At 38.3% G+C, this 25,856-nt stretch overlaps 1 protein-coding gene across 1 annotated transcript in view; it reads right to left on the reverse strand.

Moving 5' to 3' along the window:
* elp4 (elongator acetyltransferase complex subunit 4) overlaps positions 1 to 25,856 on the reverse strand; it is a 53,825-nt gene that overhangs the window by 14,218 nt on the left and 13,751 nt on the right. Inside the window, exons 7-9 of the mRNA XM_055037065.1 lie at positions 24,731 to 24,919; positions 20,594 to 20,702; positions 18,274 to 18,380 (exon numbers count right to left, since the gene is read on the reverse strand). Coding sequence (XP_054893040.1) covers positions 18,274 to 18,380; positions 20,594 to 20,702; positions 24,731 to 24,919 — 405 coding nt within the window. The remainder of the gene's footprint in view (positions 1 to 18,273; positions 18,381 to 20,593; positions 20,703 to 24,730; positions 24,920 to 25,856) is intronic.

The raw sequence follows: 25,856 nt of genomic DNA on the forward strand, positions 1-25,856 counted from the left end.
TTTTCCTCTGTTCCTGGGATTAATACAACACAGGTCACTGTATTTTTCAGTTTGCTGAACCATACAACAACACACACTAAACCATGCAACAAATATTTTCTATGGGGATTTTGTATTCTACTATTTGTGTTTGTGTACTTTAATATGTGATACTTTTTTGTGGTGCAAATTTTCAGGTGATTCCCTTATTAAAACTCAAAGATAAAGCTTGCTAGATTTCACACACTTTGTCTGAGGAATGCAACAACACATCCACTAATACTTCCCAGTCTGTACCAATTAAAAACATAATGCTACATAAGGCATCATTTAGCTTTTGTTTGTAATTACTAAAACATGCTAAGTGTGCAGGATTTACAACTCCAGGTAGAATCTTCCTAAAACTTTATGGGAAGAAATCATGGAAACTCTCCAACTCCTGTGCTTTAAAAGTAATCAGAGAAATTTAGAGGAAGAGTGAAGGTTAATAATGGGAACATGATTTCCTGTTTGGCCACTGTACAATTGTAAAGGCAGATAGTAATAATGCCAATCATCATAAAAACCAGATTATAACCCAATAGAAAATGTTTTATTTATTTAACAACTTGATTGCAATGTTTTCCAAGTCTGGGACATCTTAAACAAAATAAGATTTTGATTTCTTGCCATTTTGTTTTGCAAAAAGCAATGCATAAAAAAGTTTAATTTACATCCTTGCATGTGACAGGTATAATAGTTTGCCTTTTTTTGAACATTTCGGAGAACGGGCTATTCAGATTATTGTTCTAAGAGGGTAGTTAGCATTCTAAAAAGCTAAATGTCAGCCCAGAAATACATCAAACAGCCTAGATATTTGTACACAAATAAAAATGTTTTATATTTATGTTTGAGTGGAAAAGCACAAGTTCATAGCTTTTATATAGAAGTCATGCAAACAGAAATGCAACTTACAAATGTTGCAACGGTTAATTTATTCACTGAATACATTGTTCTCTACAATTATTGGCAATCCCTTATAAAGATTTGCACAAACCCAAAAAATATACTATTGCTAGGAAGTTAGTGATGCCTCCCTTTCATGCAGGTTTTACAATGGTTAACTTGAGTTTTTTTTTTAGTTACTAACAATCAATGAGACAAAGATAAATGTGGGTCCTTGTCCAATCGTGTTTGTCATAATTTTAGATGTTTTAAATGTATAAATCTTTGCTAGGGCTGGAGCAGATGGATTCTTTCCTACATTTCTTGACTCATATTAATATTAGCATATGTTACCTGAATTGTATAATTAGAAAATTACAATGCTTACAACAACTTGCTTTGGTGAGAGGACAATATACAAAAGCGGAAAATGTTTTAAACCATCGGTTTTTCAATTTTTTGCTTCTAAGAAGCCACTCTGGTTAATTTCATTAACATTCTGCAAAGGTTTATCAAACATTTTTTGACTGCTCTATTTAAACACATTTTTGAATATTTTGAACAGTGTTACATATTAAAACGGCATCACATAATAGCACTATCTTCAATAAGCAACAGTAAGACTTTCGTATTCCATTTTTTATTGGCAGGGGATCCATTGGCGAACACACTTACTTCATTGGCCAAATCCCTAAATTAACACCTTTTTCAGTAAGAAGGCTCAATTTGGAACACATCACACCAACACCACAGCTGGCATTCAAGGGTAAAATTAATTACTTCAGATACATGTGCTTCCTCTCAAAGTGGCAGACTTATTTGCATTGAGGAACATTCAGCAGAAGTAATCGATGCACACACAAAATACGGCCACCCAAATGACCCCGGCCCCATCTCAAAGTCTCCTCCCCATCCCCAAAGCCCTGACGGCTCAGCCATGCGTGCAGGAACAAACACAGGTAGCGCGAGCAAGTCTGACTGCAACAAAACACAAAAACATGAATGGGAAGCACTACAATGACAGGCTGGATGCAGGACAATGGGCCCAGCATTAAACAAACGGCAAATCCCACGACAGGCTGCGGGAGTATGATACAGATTACAGGCACCTAGTCCCCGATGGGGAGCAAGGGAGAGCAAGAAAAAAGGAACAATATTGCAATCTGACAGCTGACGTCTTCATATAAATGTATGAATTTACATTCCAATTAGAGGAAATTTACATCTTAATCACAGCGAGCAGTGTGTTGGTCCCCCGGTTAGTGTGCTGCTACGGTAATGAGGTGGGATGCTGCTGTGCTCTCTCATCCAGACAGCGATCTGTCAGCAGACGACACCTCCCTGTTATGAGGAAGCTGTACTCTTAAATGCAAGCGCCACCACAGTATGGTAATATTCATTGAAATCTGTCTTAAATTCCAACAAGGTGTGGGACGCCACCCGAGGATAATGTGCCAAATATGGAGTTTGAAAAACATCAAACATATCTTAAATACAGCGCACTGAACCAGGAGTGTCTTTAACTGTCACTCAAGTGACAAGCTTTCAGTATTCTATGGTATTACATTTCTCATTTCCATACTAATAATGGGTATATTATCTTTAATGGCTTGACTTTGTTTTATGGCATTTGAAATGGATCATGAAGGAGTGTGCAGAATAACTTAAACATATCATGTAACAAGATCAGATGCTGCTAGCAAAGACAATCTGAATGTGTGATGTAGTGCAGTCAAACACGTTAGATTTGACTTGCCACCTAATTTGAATGTGTTTTTTTTTTTTTGGTACCTCTAAAGTGTCCGTACTAGACCTTTAGATGTAGCCAAAATAACCGGTGAACTAAGACGCTGATGGGTTGGAGCCAGGAGTGATTACGTGGCAAGATTTGATCACACTAAATATTTTAATTTGCATCATACACTTTGTGACTTTTATGTAAAGTTTCTACAAGATTTTATTCGGTTTTTCATTCACACTATACACTTGTGCTCAGGATCACTTTGTAATAACCTTTAACAGTGTCACCTTGTTTCACTTCCAGATAGAGGAGATTTCAAACATCCAAAAAGCCAGTGTCAAATGAAACCAGGATAACCTGCCTGTGTCAGAGTGACACAAGGAAGACAGAGCTCCTGTTGGAGCTTATGCAGAATATTTCTCCAGCCAAGAAAGAAAAATAAGTAACTTAGCTGCCTGAACAGAAATGCAATTTTTTTTTGTTGGCATTACTTCAGCCTGATTTCAGACTTAAGTAATGCACTCTTACGAGTTTGCCTCCCTGTTCAAAGATGACTGAAATACATAAAAACCTCTTTGCTTCTTATATTAGTAACAAAAAAACTGCTAAATAGCTATTTAAATTAATTTATCCTTCAGATTGATCCTGAAGCAATGTGACTGGTCAATATTGGATTGGTTGTTAAATCTATTGGTTTATGAACCAGCATTTAATGAAGCCTAATTCTACGGCGAGATGATTGGATTGAGCATGTGACAGTATCAACAATGTACAATTTTTAATAACACAAATGCTAAAGCCCAGCTCAAAAAGGAAGAACGCAGTGACTCAATATACAGCGTGTGTGAACTTGTGGGGAAACAAGGAAAGTAGGCCAGCAGGAATGGTTGAAAACAAAAAGTAAAACCTACTGAAAGAAGGTCTTAAAGTCTGTTTGTTGACACTTTGTGTTTTTTTTTTTTTTTCCTCAATTAGCAGACAAAAGAGGCTGGTTTGAGGTTTGGAAATCAAAACCATACAAAAAAGCCTAAGGTCAGGAAGGATAATCTTTTTTAAACACTCACAAGAGAAAGAAAAAAATAATAAAATACCCCACTGACTGTAATTGAAACAAGCCACAAAGAGAGCCCCTTAAATTTTAACGCTAGTTTTAAAACTTGCTTGAAATAACTTCAATCGAGTCAAATCAGTTACTCAAATGGAAGCACTGATTGCTGACAATGCAATCAGGAAGAGCAGATTAGCTGCAAACCAAACAGAAGAGCGCATAAATCATTTTAACACAGTCCTTCGCCATCTTCATGCTTCACTTTAATACAGAGATATGTGAACAAAAATATTGGAGGGAAATGAGGCATGGCTTCTTTATCAGCTACCTCAAAGCCAATCAGACCCCTCTTGCCAGAGACACCGCTCTAATGGCCGATATCTACGGGAACAGCCTATTACTGGATACTGCCTGTAATTAAGACAAGTCAGATTACACCAGGGCAAAGCATCTTCTTTGATATGTAGGCAGCCATTAAGTCCTGAAGAGGTAAAACACTTGAATGCTGCAGTGAGAAAAAAAAAAAAAAAAAATCATGTGCAGGGTAAGCAGTGAATGTGTCCCCAAACATTCCATGGGGTCATTTGCAGGGCGGGGCACAGATTCCACTTTCGGCCGCAGGGTTTTTCAGAAAGGATGTCAGAAAGCTAAACACAGTCCCTCTGGCCCTCGTCTTGCATATTCCGACATTTCAGATTAATTCCCAAACCATCTATCGAGCACTTCCATCTGAACAATCGAACAGGCTGCCCACCTTTTTGTTTGCTCACAGCACAGGATGTGTGTGCTGCTCTAATGTTCACCACGATTACAAATTCTTAAAACACGGAGCAGCCTATAAGGTGCCGGGGTGAATTTGCGTCCGCAGGCAAAGGAGGTAGAAGTGGAGGAGCACATTTTAGTTGAATTCCTGAATGTTGAAAGAGCAGTACTTCCAAAAAGATAAATGTAATTAAAAAGAGGAATGGAGGGAAGAAAGCAACAGTGAATGAAAGAAAGACAAAGGTAAGAGGTGAGATGGGACCATGCTCACAAAGTAATGTTTATGGGACTCACTGCTGCACAGTTTATTTTGAAATACTTGATATAAATACATATTTATTGCTTGTAAAGTACAATGCATCTAATGTAGTTATTTGCATTAAGCTGACTGTGTAGGTCTCTGCAGAACTTCAATTGATGCCACATAAAGGATAAGTAGTGACTGCTGGACCTTAGGAAAAAAAACATAATCGTAATAAACTCTTTCAGGAACAATGAGCGGAAGAACCAACATCTCTTAGACTTTTCTGTCAACAGACTAAAAAATAATGTACTATACAAAATTCTGCCACTTTGTATCACAGACAAATATTTTCATTCTATTTTAAAAATTAATAATACATCAAATATAGCTTGAAAACTGATTATGTAATATATACTTCATTTAAAGTACACAAGCAAAATTGATCTCCAACACCCAACAGATGTATAAAAAAACCTTTTAAAATTGATTAATCGTTTACTCCAAAAAATCCTTCTTTTAATTTAGTTTGATTTATTCAGTGGGAAAATATTCTTAGAAACAGAAAAAATTGTTTCCCATACATGTTTTTTACAACAATAGCTTGTCTAGTTTTGCTTATTAGTATCTAGAAATACTTGCTTATGGCAATTATTGATAAAATTAGTAACTGAGATTAAAAGTAGTCAGGACACCACTCAATTATCAAGAAAATAACTAAATAGTTCACTCTCAATTATTGTTTATGAATGCATATCTGATACATGCTTCAGTTTTGAAATAATAGATTATGACTTACATCCAGCATTGTTGTTATTTATGCTACAGATGTATAAGATGAACACAAAGAATCCAGTGTTTTGCTGTTTAAACAAAAAAATATTATTTGAAATCATCAGCGGTTCACTGCGACTGACAACACCAGCATGAACTAGCTGTGTTTGTAGTTCTTCAGCATTCGTGTAACTTAGAGGCATGAAAGAGAAAGAAAATACCAATTACAAAGATAAGCTCAACCTTACAAGACTTTTGGTGTTAAAACCTAATTTTCCCTGAAATGAGACTTCAACAGTCCTGAAGCTATAATTAGCTTTAGCTGCAGCATGCATGGCCTGCTTTGTTTGGATTACTTATAAGTTCTAAGCCATCAAGTAATATAATACTCTTTGTCTCAAAATGGCGACAAAGAAAAAGCAAAGTAATTCTTTCTAACACAAAGTAAGGGAAGTGAAAAAAAAATCTCCAAAGCGAAGGGTGGATTTTTGTGATTTGCAAGTCCTCATAACAATCAGAGGGTATTGAATAGTTGTCTGAAATTAGAAAAAAGTTTTTTCTACAAATATAGCGCTGTAGCTTGGTACACACTACCAAGATTTTAACTGGCACTGCAAGCTTTGGTCAAATGGGGCTGACTATTTCAGCACCAAATACACAAGTAGGCTCTGGATGTGGAAGAATATCTCACCTCTATCATTAAGTATGGTAGAGGTTTGGTTATGCTCTGGGTTTTTTCAACTTACCAAAGGCCATGGGTCCCTCATTAAAGTGTCTGACATCATAAGTCAATTGAAATACCAGCACATTTTAAATGAAATCTGAGGATTCTACTAAAAATACTGAGCCGGTCCCAGAGTTGGTTTTCATCGGGAAATAATCCAAAAACACTGCCAAACCAACACAGCAGTGCTTCACTAAAATCCTTCCTCTGTCGCCAGGCCTAAGCCTTTTAGAAAAGAAATCAGCTGAAGGGGAGAATCTAAATATTGCAGTATGAAATTATTCAACCTCATTAAAACATGAATATATTTTGATGGTGTTTGCAAGCCTTTTCCAGAAGAGCCAGTAACTGTGAAAGTGGTTGTAGAAACAAAACTGCCAGGTATAAAACCACCATGAATGCATGGGTTTAATTTGAGGATATTGAAATCCTAAATGCAAGTACAGGAGCATACAAAAGCAGACACCCTGATGCACATTCACAGAGGGCGATGAAGCAGGCATACATGACATCCCCATTCAAACAGTCTGTGTAAGTGAGCGTACAACATCAGGCTATCATATCACTTCCCTCTCCAAACACGAAGCCTTTAATAGATGTGAAACTGCAGGCCCTGAATCTTTTCACACCAGTGGGTCACAACCCACACAGATAAACAGGAAAAAAATGGTGACAGTGCAAAAAAAAAGACAGTAAAATGAATTCAACAGAAAGAGTAAATATATTCATAATGATCAAGAAGATATACATTATATTTTGATTTTGTTTCATTCAGACAATCCCTTCAGAGTTGACAGAGGCTACAGTCATCTGAATAAAAAAATATAAAATAAAATAAAACAGACTCATAAGAATCCTCAGACTAACATATGGAGTAACCTTTGTGGCCTTCCGGGACTTAGGGGTGGTTCGACAATTTTGCGGGGGGAGTCTAACGCTCCAAGGACAGTAGGCACGCTAGGGAGAGGTGAGCTGTCACCCCCCATTACGATCACCGCCAGATTTCAGAAAAGGGGGAAGGGGTAGAAGAGCTGGCAACAAAAAAATTCCAAATAAAAACAGAAAAATGCTGGTTCCTGACTAACTGCCATCTAGATCCATCTCCAGGCCACAAAACCCTCTACGACTGCCCCAGGGACCAGGCAACCCCTAGTAGGACATATGTGTGAAGGGGTAGAAGGAGGGTGTTGATGCCCTAACTTTGGGTGTGTGACCATAATGTATGGGTTTGGGTAACAAAGGGAGAACGGTACATACTCTGGTTGATTCAGTATTAGCTGGAAAGCTGATATTTAAGCAGCAATTCAAAAGCAATTCAGACAAATCAATATTTAAGGAAGCTTTCTTTGTTTAACCAGGGAAAACTCCACTGAGATCAAGATCTCATTAGCAAAAAAACACAGCTGCTGTTATTAAGGTTCTAAATTGGGAAGGTTCAGGAACAGGTGTTTTTAGACAATAAATTATGAATTAAAAAAAATACCCTCATGATACCCTGAACCCAAAGACAAACAAAATATTGTAGTATATTATGTGATAAGTTTCAGAGTGAAATAGCGTTTGCTGGAGGATAAGAAGCTGCCTCAGATTTGACCTTTTGCTGGCTTTTGTGTAAATCTGGGTGAGCACTGCTTAGGCACATTCTGTTCAACAGATCCCACCGCTAACACCCCTGTCACTCATCATCACTCGTCATTGTTAGGGACAAAAGCAAAGTTTGGTTAAGCTACACAGTGAAGAATTCTCCCACCCTGGTCACCCCCATGGCCACTACCCTCTACCTTCACACATTTCCGTACGGACAGTGCAGACATGCATTATAAAACCTGTTCCATCTTTGCTGCATAAACACAAACCGATGAGTCAGACATGCTCCTTAACTCAGAGACGGGGTCACAAACTTTCCATCACCTTGCCCTCTAACTTTCTTTTTGAAGTGCAAGCTTGGCCTTTGAATGGCCCTTAGGCTCATCAACTGTGTGTAATTAAAGCCTATTGAGAGCTCTGTATGTGTCCTCGCTATCCTCCATCATCATCTGGCCGGGTCTTTCAATAGCCACCTGTGAACTGTGAAGGGAAGGGACACATACTCCCCTACCCCCATAAAATTCATGACCACCACATCAAGCTAACTTCCTTCAATGGCCAACTCCGCTTTAAACAACTGCGTGTTAACAGTTCGGTGAATCCTTAAATGCAGCCATGTAGGCTGATGTCAGGTTTCAATAGCTCAACTAATTACATAAAACAAGTGTCTTTACATTGCGAGAGGAATGAAAAAAACAATCTGCATTCCTTGCTGGGAGAAAGGAGGAATGGAAAGTATTTGCAGAAGATGGACAGATGATACAACAAACACATCTAATAAGTATAAAAATGGGCAGGGAAGAAAGTATGGAAATAAAAAATAATGATGCTGCACCTTGGATTTTTATTCAATACTTATCCAAAACTGGAAAATACCTAAATCAATACTTGTCAAGGAGCCCTATTTGAAAACGTAAATGTTTAAATGTTAATATTTACAGACAGATTAATGAGGAGCCATCTTTCTGCTTTTACGATTCTCGCGTTTTAGAGAGTCCTGTCAATGACAGGCTGCAGTGACTTTATTCAGGAACACTGCTCTGTATGAAGAATACAGATGAAAGATGGGGCAATGTTGCTGAGTCTTTGAACAAGCAGCTGAGGTAACGCGGTCAAATCACCAAGTCTGCAAGAGAGGGCTGAATGTCACAATGAGAATCTGAGAAAAAAATTTATAATTTTTCCCCAATAAAAGCAGCAATTATCTAAAGATTAGTTTTGCAATGGGAACCTAAACCTCAGGTAAATTAACTAAATCTTTGTAGCTGGAATGAAAATGCATATTCACAACAATAATACAACATATTGGAACAATGGAAAACAAGACCAAAAACACAAACACATACTCCTCTTCCTGACCCCCCCTTAGGACACTGAGCAGAGAGAGTGTGGGAAAGTTATTTTTAGGAACCATGCAGAGAGCCTTCCCGAGTTGGATGCTCCTGTTCGGGATCAACATTCCACCTTTGAACCGCTCCAACCGCGGGGCTCTTTGTGCCTAGGATGGCAATTTTTACTTTTGTTGTGAATCAACAGCAATAACAAAATTGTTACACTGTTGACGTTTATTGTAGATAAGAGTGGAACATTTAAAATTTTTGCTAAAACGTCAAACATAACAAAACATATTTGCACAAATTGTTCTTTAAAATTTATAACTGTGGTGATATTTTTAAGACCCTATTTCACAGGGTTTTTCACAATAGCTTGCTGGAATTTTTGCCCATTCCTCCTGACATAACTTGCATGGAGTCAGGTGTGTGTGGGTGCACATCTTTTAGCTCTGCTAACAGTTTTTCAATGCACAAAAATCATGGCCTCCCTAAATGGAATCCAATAAAGTTTATACTCCAATAATATTGTTTAAAAATATGAATATAAAACATTCAGGAATCTGGAAATTATACATAAGGATGAAGCCAGGTTGTGGACATCCACAAATCTCTGATTTTCCCATGATGTCACACAATGACTACTGTGTTTGGTGTGTGCTGTAACATCCACATGAGTGAATCATCACCCAGGCTTTAGCAAATTGCTTAAAGCCACAGTTATCTTAGTGCATGTAAACTTTTGACTCTACAGAAAGTACAGTCAAAAGTCAAATGACTTTCTCTTACAAGTTGAATCTTCTGGTACTCCTGACTGCAGAAAAAAAACAGACATGCTTAAAGTGGTTCTGTCTGTGTATACTGTGAATATAAATATCTGTTTTCAATTGTATATTTCAACCTCCAAGCAAAAGAAGTTCTGCCCAAGGTTTACAGTGTCACTCACAGTTTGTAACACATGAACAGAGACTGCTTAAACCTAAGGCAAAATTATACACAACTTTTACAAAAATCCAGCAAATATCAAGAGAAATACATCTGTGGCACAATTTATAAGTACCAGGGGACCTATGGTTCTCCAGTCACTATCAATATGCTAATAGACGCCTTATCTGAGCCGAATTACACATACTCTTTAGTGCCACAAGACCCCACAGATGTAGGATGGCTTGCACGTTATAGCCTCTTTTCTTTTCCCTAATGGGAGCTGAAGACAACTGGGGCTACTTTAATCAGGTCTGAGTCCAATGTGGCCAGTCCAGTCTGATGGGAGCTGAGTGGTGCATGGACTGCGTTAAGGGTTCACTGCTCACTGATGAAACAGTTTCACTTTCAGGGTGAGTTCAGGCAAACCATGCTCTTACACAGTCTGGCAGGAGGAGCAAATATGCCCTGTTTTGTTTAGCTTTAGGACTATGTGCTTGAAACAAACGTTTGGGCGTTTTGTTCATATAGCGCGGACGGCAGTGCATTTGGTTGCCACAAATATTCTTTTGCCCAACATTGACTCAACTACCACAAACAAAACCACAACTGCTTTTCCATCCAGAATATTAGTATGGAAATGGACATTCTTAAAATTGTGGTCAATGTTTACGTCAATTTTTAAAAACTGACTTCATTATATAATGAACATTATCTTGAACCAGCCAACATTGAGCCTAAATTAGCAAGTTGTGCCTTCACAGAGGGTTACGGTTGCATTTTCTGTTGTGGATATCCTGTATCTGCTTTTGGGAGATTAAGAATAATTTAAAACTTGCATTTCTGCCTTTGACCTGAATCACTTAAGGATCTTGCAAGTACCCCAGCACATGCAAACATCCTCCAACATGTTCAGGAGTCAGCAGCAAAGCATGCACGCTCGTCTTAAAAATACACATGCGCATTTCCAGAGTAGATAAAATGCATGTTCAATAATGGATGCAAACCTGATATATGTAGAGAATTGTTTAGCTGAAGAGTTTGATAGCGTGCCACGGACTGGCCTGAACAGACCTCTCTCTCTTTTGCCATGCACACACAAACCATATGCACACCTGAACACCAAATGAAACCAAGGTTGATGCGCACCAAGGGAGGAAGCATAAATTATTTAATTAGAATATTATGCCAAAAGGTCCATTCCCAACTGATTGTGACTTTCTTGGCAAAGTATAAATCAAAATTAGGTGTCTGGATGAACGGCTAGATGACTTCCTAGATTCAGAACAGTCAAACAAAGGCATAATCTTAAATGTATTTCATTTCCCAGAAAATAGTTGCCATTATCTCTAAATGAATTCAAATAGTCAGCAACTTTCTTCAAATGAGTTCTTTTCAGCATTGGCCTCTCCCTCATCTTCTGTGCCAAACATCATTGGATGAAGAGAGAAAAAGAGAGAAACAGGCATGTAAAGCAAACAAACATTAAAACAAATGCAAAAAAACAAGCCCTTAGGAGTCGGTCCCTGTCTGACTCGTTCTGCATTTTGCAACTCCTCCTTCCTCCCCTTTTCATTTCTCTCTCAATAAGACGGTTTGGTGCCTCTGAGGAGAAGCCCTCATTTTAATTAGACCTGACCTGAGAATCACTTAACTGCTCCTTTCTGCTTATGCCTCCCCCTCCTGCCTCTCCAAGCCTCTCGCTCTGTTCCTCACATAGGTCCATTAACACCCTTCCCTTGGCACCCACAGGCTTCAACAGGGGGCAGACACAGGCGTTGTCTTAAAGACGTTTTGAGGACATGCCAAGAAACATTAAACTACTCTATACACCTCCTTTGGACTCTTTCAGTTAGTTTCCTCTTTCTCTTGAGTCCTTTTCTCCTCAGCATCTGTATTTGTGTTTCATATTTGTTTCACCTTTACTCACTTTACTACTCAACTAGTCACGTAGAAGTGAGGAACAACTTGAGATGTTGTAGGAGTGAAAATCTGGTTGTTGGATCTGAAACACCAACATGTAGGTGTATTTTCTTTAAAATCACACTTACACACATTAGAATGATACTGTTTAAGAACCATTTATAGGTGATCACCCAGACCAAAAATACTGCACTGAAACACTCAACCATTGTTCTGTTTCAAAAATTCAGCTCAATGCACCAAATCCTCATATTTAACTAAAACTTCAATGTTTACATTTGTTCACAATCGTTCCAGATAATCTTCAGAGTAAGCATTATGCCAATAGAATCCAGTTTAATATGAAGTTCAACTACTCGAGCAATACTCAAATGACACGTTTTGCTACATGCATGTTTTGCACATGACTGAAGATAATGTTTGTTGTAGTTTTCAAAAAACACTTTCGTAAAGCACGCATTAGTACACCATTAGGGTATGCACTTTTCATCAGTATCAGTATGGTTGCCCCACCCCCATTTGTTGCTGCACGCTGTTAGTCAGCTAAATGCTAAGGGAGAGGAAGACAACACTTCAGATGACACATCTGAATATCATTTATTTTAAAATAGCACTTTTCTATGAGACAGTACAGTTGCCAAGCTGAGAGAAGCATGTTAATGAAACATCCAACTGTAGACTGACTAATCAAGCCAATAACCACACGAGTTAACCAGCTAATATCATCTTGTTATAACTGTGTAGTTTATTTAAGGTAGAATGTCAAAATAGAGAGAATAATCTGTTCACGAAGAATTGAAAAAAACTATATGACTACACTGAATGTTTATTTAATGTTATTGCTTGAGCATGATATGTATCAAAATACAAATAAAGTATAATAAGTATGTTAATTTCTCAGCTGATATTACAACATAGTTATCAATTGATATTTCAAATTTCCTGTCAAAAGTAAACATTTTTAAACTCAAAAACATGATGGGCCGATGGATGAACAACTGTACTAGTACCCAACCACTGGGCTTAGCAAGATTACTGGGGGAAACCTTGCCCATGCCTGTTTTAGAACTGAATAGAAGAATAGAAATAACCTTTATTGTTTGTCAACGGGGAAATTCAGGTGTTCAGCAGCAAAGTGACAGGCAAGTCAAAGCAAGTAGGTTCATTCAAATATAAAGATATGAAAGGAGCAAGAATAACAGATTAAGTATGGGCAAATTTGCTTCAGAAGAAAAAAAAAGTGCTGTTCAGTAATAAAAAATAGCTTCAGGAGATTCCAGAAATATACATCTGAGAAAGGACCTTTTTAAAAATTTACAAATTGTGCATAAAAATAACAACAGACAATTTACCATAAGAGAAAGTAAAACTGTGCAAATAACAGGGATGTAATAATACCAGCAGGACGAATGATAATTCTCCTTTGTGCACTTGGTGCAGCTGCATGACACTGAAGGAGCTCCCCAATTCAGTAACACTGGGAATAAAACAAGTAAATATTGGCTTAATAATTACTCAGGTTTGCGGTTTGGTCTGCAGCTGGAAATTTTGTCTTTGTTGTAGGCAAAACGTCTTTCAGCCAGCTTAATACTGTGTGCAGGTCTCTAGCACTTTCATCAGCATCTCTTAATAAAAGGGAATGGATTAATTGCAAAGGTTTTGAAACCATAAAAAATTTAAAAGTTGGTATACCTCGACACTGGGACCAGCCTATAGCTACAGGGAGCTGAACAATTCCTGTGTGCAGCATACACAGCTTCAATGACACATCCTACATGTCCAACTAAAAACACCTCCAAATAGGTTCTCTATTAGAGGACTAATTTGACACAAATCCCTTTCTTACACTGTAGTTGACCTTTTGACCTGCTTCTATCACCCTGGTACCCCAAAGGCACATTGCCTGTCAGTTTAAAGGGTCAAGCAAAGGTAAGGAGAACGTAATTGCGTACCATCTGTACCATCTGCATTCTTCAGAGCTTCATCCTCAAGCATCTTGCTTTGTGAAACGTGTGGCAAGAGCTTGGGCGGCGCAAAATGAGTTACTAGAACGACTGTCACGCACAGAGTGTGTCACACAGAATTGTTTTCACGTAAGCAATTTGGATGTGTTATCGCATCAATGTCAATATATTGATGTGTGGAAGCAAGAAATGTTTGCATATATGAATGAGTGTGTGTTAATCCTGTCCAAACACCTAACACTCCCCTACCTGCTCAGACAGGGCCATGGGTTAATTCTGGCCTCAGGCACCATGCCTAATAACTGCTCATCAACCGTAGCTTGAACTCTCAGTAAGTCAAGTATTGCTGGGGCAACCTCAACACCAAGAAAGTAAAGAATTGATGAGCCAAGTGTGGGATTGTAGAAGTCCGAATAACTTTTTAAAAAATAGATAGGATTTGTTTGATTTAAATAAAACTATGTTCTGTCTCTTCATTCCTGAAGTGCCTGACAATCGAAGGATGAGTCAAGCAGCAGTTAAGATATTAGTTACTAGCACAAATCCTCACGTAGCTGGGATGGCATGCAGCTGCCTGAACCAGCTGGTGAGAAGCTGTTCCTGTCAATCAGCTGTCATTCAGCACCACCACCACCCACATGTTATTCCTCATAGAACAAATTTTGAGAGCTCTCTGGTTTGCTGATATTAAAAGAGGAAAAACATCTACTAAAAGTTGATGTGTGGAAGCAACTTTTAGTAGCTTCATGTCCATCACAGCAGGACATGAAGCACAGTGGAGGGAATGCTGTCTCTTGTGGCTTCAGGGCAAAAGAGTCTTATTGCCCGGGTAAATGAGATGATGACCACTGCAGTGGCTTGTCAAATAAATTCAACTGTCATCTCATATGTCAATCAGCTGTCCACAGAGTCAGATGACCAGCACTACGGCTGTTAACCCAACGGCAGTCCAGTCTGTGAGCTGGACTGCACATATGTCTCTGTAACCGTTTTAATGTTCACTTCCCAGTAGATGCACAAATCAATAACACCAACCAACACGGAAGCACATGATAGGGTATCACAATGATAAACCTATGTTATAGCGTGACTATGGATACAACACTCTGTGGGAAATTCCCAGACAGGTAAGAATGTGTCATAGCCAGCGATCATGATTGACAGGTTTGATTAAGTGTGGAGTGCAGAGTCAACAATGACAACTATTTTTGGGTTGTTATCTCATGTTGGTACAACAAATTTTCTCTGTCAAAGCAGAGCCAGGATTCTTACTTTGTCAATAAACATGTCCTTAGAGAATGATCAAATATTTTTGTTAGTAATGGTCCGAATGCTGAGATGTACGAGGTATGACCATTTGAACAGTCGTCAGGATTTAGACACTCTTGGTATAAAGTACTACATCTGTACAAACGGATGGAAACAATATGAATTGAAGTTTAAGTGCTGGTGGATATTGGAGCTCTACAGGCTCCAGGACTGACTTAAAAAATGTATACCACAGAAATATAATAAAAAAATCCAATACACGTGAAATATGTTGTAAATTATGAACATTGAGTGGCATGCTGCCATATAGCTCTAATGCTAAGGCCCTCAAACAACATTTTATTCATTTATTCTTATTTTTGTGATATTAATTTTAGCATATTTTCAGTACTTGTGCTTTGTAAGACTTTTGTGGCTACTGATAATCAGTAACATAATCACATTTCTTTAGTCTTAAACCAATATCACTTTTGTTAGCTGAAAAATTATTTTTATTTTCCATGTGCAGCCTGACTTTCCTCATAGGATTTTTATTTATTTTGCTCTCCTACTTTTTTAATCTTATATATATGACTTTGTGTTATCAAAAGGGCTTTATGTTTAAAGATTAATGAACCAACTGATTGATTCATTGGCAATAATATGAAAATTACATTAGACTTACCAAACTTGTTAAGATATAAATATCATATTTCAATGTAATTCTAGAAAAAGGAAAACTCAAAAACTTTATTATCATTACTGATCTTGATAATCCAACTCTGAGCCTCGGATAATTTTTCTTGAGAAATCTTGAGAAAAGGAATGTAAAGTGAAGTCCAATCTTTCAGTATTGGATAAAATATTTAACATATATATATGTAATTGGCTTCCTAAACACTGTTTGCATAATGTCCTTAATGCTAATAATATTTAAATGTATCCACCCATTTAAGATTTCACCATTCATGAACATTAAAACTTTATGCTGATTTTGTATTTTGTATTATTCATTGCACAGAGGACAGTCGATTAATTGTTCCTTAAAAATTCGGCTGTGTAATAATAGGAATTGACAAAGCATTCAGAAAAGGTTTTCTTGCAACATGCAGATTTCTGCCCACTCTGAAAATGTTGTCCCTTGATCTTTCAAGCATACCCCTCAGTAACTCTGTCTCATCCAAAGTACACACAAATATTAGCTCTGGTCTAAAACTAATGAAATAAGCAAAATTATTGACTTTTACAGACCTCATAATCTGTGTAATAGAAGCACATTAGGGGATTCAATGAAATGAAGAGAGAGGGTTAATTAAGACAGAAGAAAGGATTAGAAATATCATCAAAGGTTGGCACAAAATGAGAAGACGGTGACCGTGGAAATTTGGGGGTAGGGATGGCATTCCGCTCCTCCCCTTCAAATCCTGGCTGAGACAATAGGACTCACTAAATAGCCAAGGAGCACAGGGTGTGATAAGGTAATGATAATGTAATGAGGACCAATCATGAGCCTGAGCTAAGTGCAGGGCCTCCTAATTTGTCTCCAGAGAAGCAGTTCAGAGTCAGATTTGTATCGTTTGGAGAGAGAAATAGTGTGAATGAGGATGAGAAATCAAAATCTAGATGAATGTTGAAAAGGTGAGTCCAATATAGGCATCTGAAGTGCACATCTTACGTAAGTTTAAACTATATTTAAACTATAGTTTAAACTATATTGAATTTAAAAATAAATTTTCAATAAATATGTAAAATGCTAAGCTTATAAGAAGGATGATGTTTACTGACTTTTGTTTTCATATGTCATTCCTCTGTGTCTGGCAATGAAACTAGGTTTTGACTGGTAAATGCTAATAGTTCAGTTTAAGGTGAAACCACACTGACATTACATTACTTACTTCCCTCAAAGCTTGTTATTTGTTGTGCCACTTCACAGTCCAAGTGACTAAACATTTGAAAAGTAACAACACAGAAGAATATATAAGGGCACCCGGAGACTTAATAAAAATGACATGCATCAAAATGTGAGACATACCACTTACCTGAACTTCTATCTGTGTTTCAACTGTCATATTTATGGAAATAGATATTTTTCTCACTCTGTTGCCTCTTGACTTTACACTGAAGAAACTGTGCCAGCAAGTGTGCATAATCAATAGTTTCACCTTCCTTCAGTCACCCAATAGCAGAGCAAAGTAAACAGAGCTTGGTGGAGTTTTGCTCAGGGGTGAAACATCTTTTTACTTACAGTTTCAATACAGGAAAACAAATGCCACCATAAAAAATATTGATAAAAAAAACAATACATTTGCACATACAGTGCATTAAAAAAAATCTCATCTTCTGGAAATTTTCAGGTTTTGACACTTTACTACCAGACACTTAAGTCCATAGTGGTCAACGGGAGGAAAATTTATTTAATATATTTTTTAAAACAAAAATTTAAAAATTATCTGATGAAAAGCCACCTTTACTCTAATAACCATAAATATCATCGAGTGGCAATGGTCGTTCGGGAGGAGCAGCAGAGCTTCACATCTTAAAGTTTGCAGGGGCTGCTGGAATCGTTTGGGAGTTCTGGTGAGAGCAAATCAAAACTGAACTTTCTGGCTTTCATGCAAATGCATGCGTATCAAGAAACCAACACTGTGCATTTTTTTATGTGCCATAATAGTTAAGTCAAAATCCAGATCTAAATCAAATTTAAATTTTGTGGCAAGACATTTTATCTAGTCTGACTGAGCTTGACCTGGTTTGAAAAATCAGTGGGCCAAACATCAGCCCCTAACCCCAAGAGTTTCAGCTGCAATCTTAACAAAAGGTGCATCTACAAAAAAATATGCATGGTAAGATTTTCAGATTTTTGGTGATAAAATGACAAGGTACACATATATTTCTTCCTTCCATTTGAGGAACCCTTTTTGTTGAAATCCCAATATAATCCACTGACGTTTGTATGAAAGTATGAGTATGAAAAATCTCAAGAGGTATAGATTTTTTGCAATAAGTTAGGTTAAAGTCAAGTCATAAATTATGAACAAATATCAACTGAAAGATATTATTAATAAAATATAGAAAGAGCCAAAGATTAAAGCTGAAAACATACCTCAATAGAAAACTGTTTTCTCTTGAGCTTAAAGGCCAGATCCTTGTGGTCAGGGAGTTGCCTCGCCAGACAGTTCAGGTGAGGTACTTGGCGCACATACAGCAGGCCTATGAAGGACAGGAGAACCAGATTAAATGTGACAAAAAGTCAATACAAATTCATAAATTATTAAAAACACACTCCACAATAAAAATTACATTGATTTGTGCAATTAATGTAATTTTCTTAGAAAGTGTGAAGTAGGCTAACCTCTAAATTGTTTTTACTGTGTATTCCTAATAAAAACAAAATAAGAACAAATAAAAAAAAGTTTGCCATCATTTATCTAAATCACTGAAAATTAAGCAGCGACCACGCTGCAGCACAAGCCTTTTCCAGTGTATTAGGTAGGAACTTAACTTTGTGAAACAGACTAATACATATAAACACTAAACAAAGTTTAAATAAGTTGTTCCTGGTATTTGTGTAAAATAACACATCTGCAATAAACAATTTTGCTCCACTTTGATTATTAAAATCTGAACTTGTTTTACACTAATACATTCAATATACAAAATTCACTTTAAATTAACTTATGACAAAATTGGTCTTTTAGCAGAACATTAATGATGATTTTAAGTGAGCATTTAGTGAAACTAAAATAGTTTTATTTGTTTTATTTTAATGTTGTATAAAGTGGATTGGCAATCTGATAAACAAAATGAGGACTTTTACACAAATGCACAAAGCATTTGAGAAGGTGCCCACATGTGATTATGATGAACAAGAACATTTACTTTTGAAATAAGTCATTCACAACTAATTGTTCCCATTGCTTTTCTCCTCTTGATTCTTTAAAACTGAAAAGTTAGTATTTTCTCCAACAATTACTGTAATAATTTAAAGATAGGCTCATGTAATAACATAAGAAAGAGGTGTGAGATTTTTCATACTTTGAACTCCTCTTTTTATTTCATTCCAGCACAGTGACATTTCCATAAAACTGTACAGCACTGTAGAAGTGGGGTGGTACAAACAAGCGTGACACAGAAAAGCAAAGGATCGAGGGAGTAATGGAGAAAGGAAGGCAGACAGAGAAAGTGGGGGATGGTGGGTTCTCTCCTCTGTGCACTTGGGTGATTTCCCTCTGCCTGATTTGCAGTGACAAGCTTCCCAGCATGCTTTGAGCAGCCCTGAACTGCTGCCGCAAACACGCATACACACACATGCACGCAACAGCTACACGCACTCTCCTACTCGCACCAGATGCGTTGGCACTCATCAACGCACATCAAAACACTCATACACGTTATGAATTAGTTAAGTAGGAAAAGTATGGGATTTTAAAGGGTTTTCAAACAATATCAACTCCAACTGATACTTTCGCAACTCAAAGGGAGTTAAGAGAGTGATGCAGTGCAAAACTCACAAAAACAAGTTCTAGGTTTCTAGAACCTGTTTGCCACCGCACAATGCATTTAAAAAAGGCTGTAAAGGATCAAGGAAATGTTTTGGAGGAGGATGTAGAATATAAAACTGAATGTTTTTATGTGCCACAATCTAAAGGGTTGAGGGATGGTGGCCAAATGCGAGGAAAAGCATAAGAGTGAGTGGGAGTGTTTGGGAGGAACTGCTAAAAATACCGGCCTCACTTATACTGACCTTTATGTGTGGAGAGTGTTAGAAAAGAGAAAAGTGAGGAGGAGAAGGAGAGAAATAATAAAACTGTGCTGAAAAAAAAAAGTGATGGTGAGAACCGGGAGAGCAGAAACAAACTCTGCGCTACCCTCCCCTCCCCTGGTTTCTTTCTCTCCACACGTCTTCTTACCGGTGTCCTGTCTCTCCACTGAAAGCTTTGCCCTCCATTTATTAGCAGAGCATGCTGGCCACGGAGACATTGAGCGAGGGATGGAGAGATGCAGGCAGAGAGGAAGAGAGAATGATGGTGAGAATATCGATTCCCCAGTGTTGGTCTGCTCTGCTCCAGAGCCTCAGGGGTATGGGACCGGGGATGGAGAATGGGCAAGGCGAGAGGTAGAGAGCCTCTGCTGGAGGTGGAGGGGGGAAGAGGGAGGCGGTGAGGCAGGAATGGAGGGAGGTGAGGGTGCGAGAGAGAGGGGGTACGGCGTGGCAGCTGAATCCCCCCCGGCCTGTCTACTGAGGAGCACGTCTGATTGAGCAGCAGCACGCTAACGCACACTGACAGCCTGGCCTGCAAGGGGGCTGCCCTGCCTCCATCCACCGCCTAACTCCGGCTTTAATGCACTGCCTCTGTACATGTGTGTGTATCCGATAGAAAAGAGACTGAAAGATAAGCGAGTGTGTACGTGTGTGTTTGTACCGTGGTAGTCTTTGTAGAGAGGGTTGGTCTCTCTCTCAGAGCCTTTGAATGATTCCAGGGCGATGGCATTGTCACACAGCCGGGTTATGTTGCCCATTAGAGTTCTGTCCTGTAGGATGAAGACGGTTCCAGAGTGAAGAACAACACAAGTAGGTAATTAAAAGCCTCCTGATGGGATGTCACCGAGTTGCAATTAAATTAGGTCATCATTTCCTGCCTGTGACCAGGTCCGCTCTGACTATGACTTATCTCAGTGCAATGAGCTGGAGAGGGTATAAGTGTTTGATTGGAGTCACACAGTTGACCCGAGGGCAGGCACCTTACATCAGTCATCTAGCCACATGTACAAAATGGGATGTAATTCAAACAAGCAACAATTTGTCACTGTTTCAATTCATAAAATATGCTTGAGAAACAAGGTAATGGCTGCTGCATAAACCAAAACCTGTGAAAAGCAGGGCAGGATGGAAAAAATATAGTTAGGCAGGTTTGATGAGGAGAGCTCCCCCTACTGGTTAGGTCAGTGACAGATAAGAGGTGAAGACAGAAGATGGTGAAGAAAATGCAGGGGAAAAAATATCAGGTTAGATGGAGAAAGGGAAGGGAGGAGAGAAAGAGAGGGACATTGGGACACAGGGAGAGGGGGAGTCCTGCATTATTAATCCCTTTCCCTCCTGAATGATTCACATCCTTCTCTCTGTGTTGGCTGCCACCGCCTAATGCAGTTTTCATGCCTTCATGTCTTTTTCCCTGCTCTTTCTTCCTCCTTTTCATTTTTGTCCTACTTTTAAAGTATGCATATCCTACCAGTCGGTACCACTGCCGCACAAATAAAAGTACCTTAGTTGGCTTTATGTGCAGCAGTGGTTGGGATCTTAACAGTCTAGAAGAAACCAATTGTTCTGAAAATTAAAAGATACAGAGCAACCAACAATAACAGATAAAAAATACTCTCTATTCTTTCCCTGGAAAACCAATATAAGTAATTAAAAGGAAGCAACTTAACCTGATTTAAATATTTTAAAGTCAGAAAGTGTTCACTGGAAGCAGCTCAGTATAGTCGCAACAGGGCAGAATGAGGTCACTAAGAAAGGAGGGAAGTCAACAGCTCTTGGCTTTTATGAAGGCGGTCAAGTCATCTCAATTGCAGATCAATTGTTAAACCTTATTCAAACACAACAAATAGCTCCAACAAAGATTTATATGGCTCTTCATTACTGTTTATAACTGCTGAATAAAGTTAGATATACCCACAGTGGATACCTTTAACAAGGTCTCTGCTAAATAAAATTGAAAATATGAGTTATGCTATAAAAAATGTATTTCACATGATATATAACTACCATTAAGAAACATAATTAGAAAAAGCAAAAAAAAAAAAAAAAAAAGTTGTGGAAAGTGCAGAAAAGAGAAATATGTGAATTTATACTTACAGCATAAACAGAATTTCAATAATTATTATAACAATGGTAATGCTATACAATTAACAGAAATGTTTACAATATATGGTATGGGTTGGACTGAATATCTATTTCTAGGGAATCGTCAAGAAATATTTGTCTTCAGCCAAGAGTCTAATATATTTACCATTTTTATACGGTAAAATAAACATGTCAGCATAAAACCGAGCCAAATTTTTTGCGTATTTTGAAACACCACCAAGTTTTAGCTATTGTAGGTTTTAATTTGTATTGGGTTTTTTTCCAATGAGATGAAAAAAGAAATTATTACGGTAAATTTTGACGTTTTAAAAAAAGAAAAGAAAAAAGAAAGCAATTACTTTCATTACCATCTTGCCATTATTTCAATAGCAGAAATACCAAACTATTTACATGTCTTGCACCCGGTAAAAGAATATATAATATCGAAAGATTCAACATTATCAAATGGAGAAATGTGTTCATCAGGGAAACAGCGAAAGCGATTAGGACACAGAAAAGATGGGAACAGAGAAATCTAGAGAGCCACTGAGAAAAGTCGTCTTCCCAAATATTAATGCCCAAGAACAACAGAAAATGTTCATTGGGAAATCCTACAGTATAGATCTGATAATTAAATAGACCTCTGGATTGACATTCCCTGTTTAATCCTATTCAACTATTTATTGTTGTGCACAACATAAACTTAAAAGGATTTTAATTTTTGAATTATTTAAAAAAATTATATCTGTCTTCAACACAAATATTCTGTCCTTGGCAATTATTTTTAAGTACAGCTATATATATATATATATATATATATATATATATATATATATATATATATATATAATATATATATATATATATATATATATATATATATACATATATACACACATATATATTTTGGGGACCTATATTTTGTATGTGTGAGGACTGGGTGTGTTTTCACGATATTGTATGATGGAGGGGAGTCTAATTAATGTTTCAGATGGATTGTCGCACTGGGCTGCTGTGGAGAGGCTTTCAGTGAGTTGCTCAGCTTCCTAAGCTGCTCAATAATAGATTAAGTATTGTAGACTAGTAGCAGTAGGCTAACTGTCTAAGACCACAATGTTTCAGTCAGTAAAACCACTGATGTTAGTCTAGACAGTCTTCGAAAGGCCGAGCTCTCTCATCTAAACTATCCATCTACGCACCACAATGCCAGAAATAAGGTCTATTAACTGTTTCAATGAGAACGCTCTTCACACTTTGGTGACACTTTGCACTGTTGTTAAGACAACAGAGCAAAGTGAGATTTGAAATGGTAAGTTAATCACATGGTCATAACATAACAGCCGCTAATTACCTCCATGTTGGCTTCGTCACCAAACACCTGATTCAGTCCAAAATTTCCCCCTCTCTCCTCTTTTCCAATTCATTCACTTCTCTCCCCAGGGTGGAGAAGGGGGAGGGGACAGATTAAGGGTTGGGAAGCCTGGCCAGAGTGGGACAGGAGGACCGCTCCCACCACAGCTGACATCTGCTAGTTAGCCACTCTACCTTTTTTTGACTAGGCCAAGCCGCCTTGCACAGTGGGTTCAGGCCTGGAGCCAGAGCGTGTTGTGACAACACAGCTGTTCTCTGAGCTAGGCGCTGACCTATATCTTTAAATAAGGAGATCACAAACAACACAGAGTCAGTGCTCTTCAGGATGAGTCTCTTCAAGAGGGATTCAAGATTGGTCAGGCTAGTTTGGTATATAGACGGCATTGGAGGCAAGTGTCCCTCTGTGGTTGATAGTCTAGGGAAGGGTGGTGGTTTGCCATATGCCTCAGCAGATGACTCCACCTTCACACTGAGAGGCCAGACTGGACACAGACTCATAGCCCACCATGCAGCCCCCACCCCACCAATATACAACTTTAACGAGCATTTCATATCAGGCCATGAAGAGGTTTAAACTCTTTGTGCAACTTTAAGTTGCACAAAGAGTTTGTTTGTAAGATTGGATTGAGCAGAAAATACATTTCTCTACAAATATTTAATGTTATTGACTTTAAAGTAAGTTGAATTTCATAATATCAAATTGAAAAGTTTGAAGACTGAATTAATTCTTACAACTATTGAGTTAATGATTGGCCAAGCTAGATTTTTAAGATTTTGAACTACAGGAATATCATTTTTTCTTACTCCATCCCTATTAACAATCTAAGACAGTGATTAGAAACTCAAGTCTCAGAAGGCCAGTGTTATATAAATCCCTGTTTAAAATACCTGAATTATATAATTAGGTCACTAGCAGGACTCTGTAGAAACTTGACTGCAGGTTGAGAGAGGAATCCAGCTATTTGATTCAGGCGTGATGGACCTCTCTTACATCAGAAAGCTGCAGAACACAGGAATTTGAGGCTCCTTTTCTAAGAGAATAAATAAATTTTGAGCAAAACTGGCAAATAACTTTGGTTTTTCATTGCTCTTGCCACCCCTGATAGAATAACACCCTATCCCCTCCATATATTAGCAATATGGAGGGGAGCCATATTGCTTATATAGAAAAAAACCTTCACTGCACCCGAGTCAAGCATAAGCAATAAACTTCAATATTAACCCTATCATTTTAATCTGCATTCAGTGTTTTGGCTGAAATCCCAAATGGTTTAATACACCAACAGAGTCAAAGTTCAGAAGCACGTAACACAAACAAGACAGTATGTGTCAAACACCATATTACCTGGATGAGATGTGAAGGTAAGGTTACTACAGCAACCGAAAGCGATGACCTCAACAACGCACGGAGTCCATACAGAAAGGTAGTCAGGGCGTGGCTGTATCTAGGTTTGTCATGGCAACACAGGTCGTCCCCCCACAGAGCCGAACCCAGAGAGTGAAGCCCCACGCGCAGGATGTTACGTGACTTTGACTGTGAGAAATACAAAGAGGGTGAGGAGTGCAGTTATGTAAACATTAAAAAATCATGAAAATGTATCAAATATTGCAGAAGAAAATGTAAACTACAGAAAGTCAGTGGAGGGCACAAATCTCAGTTGAATCTGAAAACTTGGGTGCTGCTGTTGTGGGCCATGCTTCCAAACGTAGGGTGAGAGCAACTGGACAGACTGCTCAGCGGCACAGACGATTGGAACACGGAGCCCAAACGTGACTGGACACAACCGCCCAATCACAGAAGCCATCTGACACATGCACAATGGACCTGTCAGACAGGCTTCCAATATGGCCGCCACCCAGAAAACCCCAGCACATTCTTGGCACAGCGGTGATGCTCCGCAGCCAAGGGGGGCCTGGGTAAGGGTGGAGTGCCTTGCCTTAAACCCCCCACCCCCCCTCCCAACTCCATCCCATCCCAGCCCACCCCAAGGGATCAACTGAAACTAACTTTGTTAAAAAAAAAAAAAAAAAGTGGGCCAAACTGTGGTACGATATATATCACTGCACCACAGAAAATGGAGAACCCTGTCCAAACTGTGAGGGAGTTTTACTCTGACTTACAATCGCCTTTCATTCGGCCTTTCTTATAGCATGGTTCAGAATTATTGGGGTGAGAGCCAACATCAATAAACAAAGGCCTGTTTTAAAATCTTCTCACTTTTTATTCAATCTTTTTCATAATTTAAACCTCCTCCAACTCTTCTAAGATCTCCTCAGCCCAATTTCTCATAACTTCGTCACACAACTGCATGACCTAAACTTTTTTACGGATCAGGATCAGCATTGAGCAGATCTAAGAAAAATAAACGCCATTGTCTAACTTAGTTTTTCAAAGCCGCCTCATAGTTTCCAATAAGACTCTTTTCTCTCCAGAGCATACTCTCAGTCTGTATCTCAGCCTGCTGTAATAT

This window comes from Poeciliopsis prolifica, unplaced genomic scaffold (assembly GCF_027474105.1).
Source record: "Poeciliopsis prolifica strain line A6 unplaced genomic scaffold, Auburn_PproV2 SCAFFOLD011, whole genome shotgun sequence".
Classification (NCBI taxonomy): domain Eukaryota; kingdom Metazoa; phylum Chordata; class Actinopteri; order Cyprinodontiformes; family Poeciliidae; genus Poeciliopsis; species Poeciliopsis prolifica.